Source organism: Episyrphus balteatus, chromosome 2, assembly GCF_945859705.1.
Source record: "Episyrphus balteatus chromosome 2, idEpiBalt1.1, whole genome shotgun sequence".
NCBI classification, from domain to species: Eukaryota; Metazoa; Arthropoda; class Insecta; order Diptera; family Syrphidae; genus Episyrphus; species Episyrphus balteatus.
This window is the reverse complement of record NC_079135.1, coordinates 47667350-47676719: the sequence shown is the minus strand read 5'-3', so window position 1 is coordinate 47676719 and position 9370 is coordinate 47667350. Positions and strand designations below refer to the sequence as shown.

The following is a 9370-nucleotide window of genomic DNA, read 5'->3' as shown; positions in this document are numbered from 1 at the left end:
CAGACTGACAGACTGACAGACTGACAGACTGACAGACTAACAGACTGAAAGACAGACAGACAGACGGACTTCCGGGACCCACTTTTTTAGCATTATCTACCATCGTAATGTCATGGAAAAATGTTATCTCAACTTTTTTTTTTGTACGAATGGATAACTAGATATATAGTACCTATATCGCAAGTAAAAAGTGTATAATGTCGTTTTCGATTGGCTCTCCGGAATCGTCCGGAATCATTCAGAAGCCTTCTGAAAGCGTTTTATTCGCACGAATATGACAGGCAGAACGCTTCTCAGAAGAGAAATTCTCTTCTCGATTTAAAATCGGAATTCACTCGAGAAGCACTAATACACGAATATTTAAAAGTCAAATTAATCACTCAATCAATTTTTTTTTTATTTTTTTAAATAAATTAATTTTTTTCTTAAAAATAATTTATTTTAATTCATTTTCAAACTTACTTAAAATATTTTGGAAACCAGCTTCCCTATAAATTTCAATCGAAAACGACATAAGTTTCCCTTTCCACATCAAGAAGTTGATCAAAAAGTCTCCATCTCTCCATCATCCAAAAATAAAAGCTTTTCTCTTAAATCAAGTTATATGTATGAATCTAATCTAAATCTAATGGCATAAAAATAAAGTCAATACGATTGCCGATTTAAAAAAAGGGTGCTTGTTTTTTGACTGCAACAAGCAAAATATAACCGAAACCCATGTGAAAAACATGCTACACTGATAAAATTCGGGATGAAGGTTTTAGGTAAAGCAATGACAAAGGGTTCATAAAGTTCTTAAAATTATTTTTGGTGAAAGGGTGTTTTTTTGATGGGTTAAGTTGTGTGTGAGGAAGGTATCATAACAGCTGACTTAAATTTTATTAATTCTTAAAACTTGGTGTAAATGTTTTGGTTGGTACAAGAATTAAGAATCTATAAAGTGTACTAAATTATCTTGAGTGAAAGGGTGTTTTTTTTTAAGAAATGATGAAATTCGGAATTAGTACCACAAAAACTAGGAAAAAATTGTTACACCAATTAAAATTGGTAATAATGTTTCATTTATGACAGAAACCAAGAACCCTAACAGTCTATACAAATATTTTAGGTTAAAGGGTGTTTTTTTGGGAAATAGGGAAAAATCCGCGATAAGTCCGATAAAATCAATGGTATAAACGGTAGCCTTACTAAATTCATTAAATATGTTCTCTTTCCCATGGGAACTACGAATAATGTAAGTCTATTTTTTATGTGAAAGGGTGTTTTTTTTAGAAGTAAAGAAAATATGGGTATATTTGAAAAAGTGTGTAATACTACAGTAATATTAGTGGTACCCTATTGAAATTTAGCAATTATGTTACTTTTAAGATAAGAAACAAGGATCTTAAGTGTCTTTAAAAATATCATGGTTAAAAGGGTGTTTTTTTTTGAGTGAAAACAATGATGATGGGTCACCTAATGATATTTGATAAAAACATTGATTTTGGGATAAAAAGCAAGAATAAAGAGTTTTCATAAAATAAATTTTGGTAAAAGGGTGTTTTTTTGGAAGAGACAGTAAAATCTGCAATTGGTCCCAAAAAGCCAATGATTCGCGTAAAACGTGTAAGAACTTATTTATAAATGTTTAATTTGTCATCAAAACCATAAATAAAATGAATCATTGGCTTTTTGGGACCAATTACAGATTTTACTGTCTCTTCGAAAAAAACACAATTTCACCTTTCTTAGAGCAATCGTATTGACTTTATTTTTATGCCATTAGATTCAGCTTCAAAAAATACCTTGAAAACATGTGTCATATGATGATATTCGACAAACAATTTTTTTCAGTACCTATATTTTTCACCTTCACCCCCTCCCTCTTGTCCGCGAAAAAACACCCTTCCACCTAACTTTTTTTTATAGACTTTTTTTGTACTTGGTTCTTATCCCAAAGCAAACTTTTTGCCAAGTTTCATGAGTGTAACAATTTTTTTTTTAAATGCCTATTTTACCTGTACTACTTCCCGAACTATAGAATTGATAAAAGCTATATAAAGTTTTCTTTTATTAACACCTTTTGTGTTTTTGAATAAAATTTTATGTTTTTATTAAAGTTGATATCTTCTGGTTTATCGGTTCATTTCTTCTTACTCTTTTGTGATCTAAGTTTGCAGTGAACTTATTTGTATATTTTCCTCCGTTACCCTAATTTCCTTCTCAGACTTATTCACTTTCCAATTCCCAAGCCAATATTTCCGAAATAATGTCCACCAATATTCAACCAAAGCTTGTTGCTGTAGAAGAATCTCATCGATTTATGTTTGATTGTTTTAAGGCCGCAAAGGTACCAGATGATCATGCCCGTGCAATGGCTGATCTTCTTATCGCAGCCGACCATAGGGGCCACTTCAGCCATGGAATGAACCGACTAGATATGTATCTTGACGACCTGGCGCTTAATTGTACTAATGGATCTGCAGTACCGGATATTATTAAGGAGACACCGGCTACAGCATGGGTTGATGGAAAGAATGGTCTCGGAGCTGTTGTGGGTAACTACTGCATGGACTTGGCAATTAAAAAAGCTAAAACAGTGGGTGTTGGATGGGTATGTGCTAAGCGCTCTAATCACTTCGGAATAGCTGGGTGGTATTCCAAACGGGCAATGGAACACGGTTTAGTTGGCTTATCAATGACAAATACCTCTCCTCTCATGGCGCCAACTCGTTCTAAAGAAGTAGCATTGGGCACCAATCCTTTAGCGCTTGGTGCTCCAGCAAAAGATGATAAATTTTTATTGGACATGGCTACCACAAGTGTGGCATTTGGCAAAATAGAAATTCAAATGAGAAAAGGTGAATCTCTTCCCAATGGCTGGGCTCAAGATGCAGAAGGCAAAGAAACCCAAGATGCTGACGTTGCATTCAAATCAGGATGTCTTATGCCTTTAGGAGGCTCGGAAATATCTTCCGGATACAAGGGGTACGGATTAGGAGCAATGGTTGATATTCTTTGTGGAGTTATGGCTGGTTCGAATTATTCAACGACAGTAAGAAAATGGACAGAAATTAGTGCAAATACTGAAGCCGATTTAGGTCAAGTTTTTATTGCAGTGGATCCTAATTGTTTTGCTCCGGGCTTCGAAGATAGAATGGTTGATTTTAATGGAAGATTAAGAGGATGTACTCCGGTAGTTAAAATGCTAATGATTTTGTTTTTCGAATAAAAATAAATTATAAATTTATTTAAATTTTTAGACTGATCCTTCCAAGCCAGTTCTGGTACCTGGAGACAAGGAAGATGCCAACATGGACGCCGTTAATCAAGCTGGTGGAATTCAATATCTTGAAAACCAACTTAAATGCTGTGAAGAACTTTCAAAAAAGCTGAATGTTAAACCCTTGAGTTTTGTCTAAACAAAATTGAGTAATTTTAAAAGAAAAATGCATTTAAAAATGTTATTAGTTTTTTCTCCTATTGCTGACGATTACCATTTGTCTTGTTCAATAATTGAAGCGACGTAGATGAAGTCGTTAGAAAAATGTTTAAACATTTGTATAAACAGCCTTTAGTTAGTTAAAAGTTAGAAAGAACTCAAATTAAAAGCACCTAATTCCACCTTTTGTCTTTTAAACGCGTTTATTTTCCAGCTGCAATTAGGACTGTTGAATTGACTATAATTGAAAATCAAAAACTGAAATTTGCGCATGTTTTGAAAATTAATTTCAGTGAATGACCTTGAGAAGTTGTAAAATAACACACGTCATATGAATTATTAGGAACAGTAGAGAGAAAATGCGAACTCATGATCTAGAAGGGGCAATGGAGTTATAACCAAAAACCATACATACATAATTATAACAAGAATATTTTTAAAACTTAAAAATCGAAGTCAAAATGTTTATAGTACATTTCGCTAGGGGGTCAGTTATACCAGGTCAGTTATATATAAAATTTTTGTATGGATATTTAACTATGTTGCCTTTTGATTAGAAATGCAAATTATGTATTTATCGATTGGAAATCACACAAAGAATTTTTTTTAGAAAAAAAAAATTTAATTGAATAGTTATTTTTTGCTATAAATATTCTTTTCTTTTTCACGGACTTTCCAATGACTGTTTCAAAAATGTTAATCAATGATAGCTATAACCGGTCCCTATGTCTCCATGTCGCTATTGTTGTCTTTGGGATAGAAACCAAGAATAAAGAGTTTTCATAAAAAAAAACAGGTGATAGGGTGTTTTTTTTTTTGAAGAGATATTAAAATCTATAATTGGTCCCAAAAAGCAAATAATTGTTTTCCATATCTGTAATTGACCTTCCTGTGCAGGAAAAAACACCCTTTCATCCCACTTTTTTTCTATAGACTTTTTCGATCCTTGGTTCTTATCCCAAGAGTAAATTTTTTGCCAAGTTTCATGAGTGTAACAATTTTTTTTTATTTGTTTATTTTATGTAGGTACTACCTACATATTTTTTTTTTCTTCACTATTTTAGCCAATTTTTTGCAGAAATTATAGATCTCCTTTTAGAAAATATAGAATTTTATGTATTCACATTCATTTAGTAATTAAAAAAAAGACGATTTAATGCGATTTATAAATTTTGTCCATCAGCTGGGTTCGTCTGGAATTTGGATCACTTTTAACCAAAATTTCTACCCTATAGATTATTGCACATTAGAAGAGAACAATTTGCCTTTTTTTTTTGTGCGAACTTACATTTTGTTTATTTACTTGGGTACTTTAACGCATTAAAATAATTTAAATTCAATTTTAAGATTTCTACATTTTTCTTAACAAGATATTCTATGAAAGATTCATATATCTATATCAATATAAACTTAAATAAGCTCTTAAATAAAGCTTTTCGGTTTATCTACTTACCTTATCAGTTATCACCTTTTTCATGTTTGGATAAAATTTTATGTTTGACTTAAGTTAATATCTTATGGCTTATCAGTTCATTTCTTTTTAGTTTTGTGATCAAACTTGTTGTGAACTATATTTTCTATTTTCCTCTAGAACTAATAATTTTTCTTCTCACATTTATTTAAAACGCAATTCGCGAGAAAATTTCTTGGTTAAGAAATGTCGGTTCATAGCCAATCAAAACTTGTAGCTGTAGAAGAATCTCATCGATTTATGTTTGACTGTTTCAAGGCAGTTCATGTACCAGATGATCATGCTCGTGCAATGGCTGACCTTCTTATAGCAGCCGATCATAGAGGACACTTTAGCCATGGAATGAACCGCCTTGAAATGTATCTTAATGATTTAGCGATAAATTCTACCAATGCATCAGCAGTGCCAGAAATAATCAACGAAACACCGGCTACAGCATGGGTTGATGGAAAGAATGGCCTTGGAGCTGTGGTGGGTAACTATTGCATGGACTTGGCAATTAAGAAAGCTAAAATAGTTGGAGTTGGTTGGGTTTGTGCAAAACGTTCAAATCACTATGGAATAGCTGGATGGTACTCCAAGCGGGCAATGGAGCACGGTATGGTCGGTATATCAATGACCAACACCTCACCTGCTATGGCACCAACTCGTTCTAAAGAAGCTGCGTTGGGTACCAATCCTTTGGCGTTTGGTGCTCCAGCTAAAAAGGATAAGTTTCTACTGGACATGGCAACAACAAGTGTGGCAATGGGTAAAATTGAAATTCAGCGAAGAAAAGGTGATTCTTTACCTGATGGCTGGGCTCAAGATCCTGAGGGCAAACAGACCAATGATGCTGAGTTAGCATATAAAACAAGATGTCTCATGCCTTTGGGTGGCCTCGAATTGACTATAATTGAAAATCAAAAACTGAAATTTGCGTTCAATTTTATACAAGAAAATGATTAAATCTAGCCTTTTTGATGACCCATTAAAAAGATAAAAAATTCTAAACACAAATACACAATCTTTCCCATACAAATCGTATGGGAAATAGAAATTTGCGCGATGCGGCGGTACTAAATGTTCACGGGTCGTTTGAACGCGACACTACTCGAAGTGTCTTGCACTCCATATGTTTTGATGCAGAAATGTTCCTTGGGATCTAACTAGTAAGAAAAAAGCTCTTTTAAAATTTTCTATCGAGCTATTCGTTTTTTATGAGCTAAATAAGTTATGAAAAAACGTACTTTTACGTACTTTTTCACACGTTTTTGTTAATAATTCTGTTAATAATAATGGTAGAAACTCAAATAATGGCTCTATTTTTAGAACAAATATGAATCTTTTTAACGGCATTTCAATCAAATTAGTGGCATTTTTAGATCTTCAGATATTCGAATCTAAGTCCGTTCATTTTTTCTGCCCAATTCGATTTCACTAATCAAAAACTTTTTTTTTATAGAAGTCAGGGTATATTTTTCTAATGGTTTTTCGTATGTTGAACTCGAATCCGAAGTCAAAAAAATTCCATCACATCAAGTTTTTGAGATATTACCGTTAGAAAATCAAAAATACCCTTTTTCAACAGTTTTTGAGGCTATGTCATCTTGCGAGATAATTTTTTATAATTACATTTGTAGCGGTTTCTTAAAGAACTAAGTTTCTTCTTTTAAAATCCGTTTAAATCATTTCGATATCGCTTTTCTTCTCCGAGAAATCCTAAAATCAATTCAACATGTTTGGTGAATATTCTCTATGAAAAAAATCTTATGTTCGTTTGGTTTTCATGGCAAAACGCAAAAAATTTTTGCATTCCTTTAAGTTTTTTGGTAAGTTTATGGGTAAGAAAATTTTTGAATAACCAAAAAACTTAAAGATATGTAAACATTTTTTGCAATTTGCCATGAAACCCAAACGAACATAAGATTTTTTTTCATAGAGAATATTCACCAAACATGTTGAATTGATTTTAGGATTTCTCGGAGAAGAAAAGCGATATCGAAATGATTTAAACGGATTTTAAAAGAAGAAACTTAGTTCTTTAAGAAACCGCTATAAATGTAATTATAAAAAATTATCTCGCAAGATGACATAACCTCAAAAACTGTTAAAAAAGGGTATTTTTGATTTTCTAACGGTAATATCTTAAAAACTTGATGTGATGGAATTTTTTTGACTTCGGATTCAAGTTCAACATACGAAAAATCATTAGAAAAATATACCCTGACTTCTATAAAAAAAAAGTTTTTGATTAGTGAAATCGAATTGGGCAGAAAAAATGAACGGACTTAGATTCGAATATCTGAAGATCTAAAAATGCCACTAATTTGATTGAAATGCCGTTAAAAAGAGTCATATTTCTTCTAAAAATAGAGCCATTATTTGAGTTTCTACCATTATTATTAACAGAATTATTAACAAAAACGTGTGAAAAAGTACGTAAAAGTACGTTTTTTCATAACTTATTAAGCTCATAAAAAACGAATAGCTCGATAGAAAATTTTAAAAGAGCTTTTTTCTTACTAGTTAGATCCCAAGGAACATTTCTGCATCAAAACATATGGAGTGCAAGACACTTCGAGTAGTGTCGCGTTCAAACGACCCGTGTGTTAACATTAAGGGCTGAAACTTTTACAGTATTTTTTTTTCGTCATTTGCAATAATATTTTCAACAATGCTTTGAACAAAAAAAAATTTTTTTTTTTGAATCAGTCTAATATATATGTTTATTTATTTTTCTTTAAACTGATCCTTTGAAGCCAGTTCTAGTGCCAGGAGACAAAGAAGATGCTATAATGGAAGCTGTTAATCAATCTGGGGGAATTCAGTACCTTGAAAACCAACTCAAGTGCTGTGAGGAGCTTTCGAAAAGACTGAATGTCAAACCAATGGAATTTATAATGAAATAAATTGAATTTCACATGTATTTGAAATTTTCTACTCCTTGTCAAATATGTATGAAAATATGTGAATTTATGTCGGTCTTTTGTTTTTTATTAAAAAAAGGAAACATCAAAACCTTTCCTACGATTTATTAAAATTATGTGGCCACCTGACCTGATTTTCTAGTTCCGGTATACTTGCTACTTTTTCAGAATTCTGGGCGCCTTTTATTTTTTTAACTTTTTGTACTTTTGAGTTCGTCCACACCACCCCAGATGTTTTTTTTTTATTTCGTGGTTTTAAGACTAATTTTTTGCCCAAACCCCGTGTTTTATATATCGTTGGAAAAGTCCTAACGTTTTCTTTCCAATAAAAACAAATGAAATTTGAATTGTTTTAAGAAAACAAATTTCCATTAGAATACGGGTAGGGGAAAGGTGCGAACAGTGAGACAGTGCAAACAGTGAGACAATCCATTTTTCTCTTTCCTGAAAATAAGCACAGTAACCCTAGTTTGGGCCAAAACGTTTATTTCCCCGTCTGCGTCTTTGTCCCAACTAAAATAAAGCTGTCCATTTTCCTACACCGTAAAATATCACACAAAATCAGCTGAAAGTAGTTTTTGGAGTGTTATAAAAAGAGTGTATAACACAAAAAAATCTGGTTAGTGGACAGAACTTTTTTTACATACGTATTATATTTATATGTTCTTTCATAAAAAAATATCATGTAATTAGAATTCCTTCTTGTTTTTTGTAATTTTATATTTTTCCGAAAAATGACAAAAAGTAAACAGTGAGACATTATTAAAAAGCAAACAGTGAGACATAGATGTTTAAAAAAGCAAACAGTGAGACATAAGATTTAAAAAAAAATCTATTATTTTAGCATGACTTCAATATGATTTCGTAGTGTTTTTTCTGGGTTAAAGTACCTAGCATAAATTAATTAATTATATACTTGTCGATTACCTAATTATTTGACGTTTTCGTAAATTTTTTTTTCACCTAAGAATGTCTCACTTATCGCACCCTTTGCAAACAGTGAGACGTTTTGACTTTTTCTACATTTTAGTCCAATGTGATGCTCTCATTCATTCTTTAACTACAATTTTTTTGCAACATTAAGATAAAATATGTCTTAAACTGACTTCAAAGTTTCGTTAAATTATCTTGAAAACATTCTAAGATATACCAATTTAAAAAAGGGTGTCTCACTGTCCGCACCTCTCCCCTATATAAGAAATCAAGAGTTCTCTCATCAGCCGTTAACTATTTTACTGAAAGCTGGCTCCAAAGTATGTTTCTAAGAGATGAAAGAGAATGTAGCTTAGATTAGCAATACTTACATACTTGCAGTGACAAGACAAAAACCTTTAAGTTATTTTTGAGTTTAGGTATTTTATTTTTGAGGATAGAGACTGAGCCATTTTTAGTACCTACTTTTTGTTATAATTTGCTCCTATTTATGTTGAGCTCCACTCTCACCTAAAATGACAACAAAGTAGGTATTTGATTGTGGTTTTGAATTGGTGTCAAGAAGGATTTTAAATTAAAATAATGGTGTATTATTTATTAAGGCCATTGGTTTCTGAATTCTTTCGCGTTTATTTT

General features: G+C 32.0%; 2 protein-coding genes across 2 annotated transcripts; both read left to right on the top strand.

The window, feature by feature from the left end:
- The first annotated feature begins 1479 nt into the window (after window positions 1–1479).
- LOC129910443 (uncharacterized oxidoreductase YjmC-like) lies at window positions 1480–3768 on the top strand. Its single transcript, XM_055987827.1, has 2 exons — window positions 1480–3175; window positions 3243–3768. Exons 1-2 carry the CDS (start codon window positions 2249–2251, stop codon window positions 3399–3401), a joined length of 1086 nt encoding a protein of 361 aa, XP_055843802.1. The 5' UTR covers window positions 1480–2248; the 3' UTR covers window positions 3402–3768.
- A 1166-nt stretch (window positions 3769–4934) lies between these two features.
- LOC129909420 (uncharacterized oxidoreductase YjmC-like) lies at window positions 4935–7783 on the top strand. The gene is made up of 2 exons (XM_055986505.1): window positions 4935–5799; window positions 7617–7783. The coding sequence occupies exons 1-2, from the start codon at window positions 5079–5081 to the stop codon at window positions 7781–7783; spliced, it is 888 nt and encodes a 295-aa protein (XP_055842480.1). The 5' UTR covers window positions 4935–5078.
- Window positions 7784–9370: the final 1587 nt, after the last annotated feature.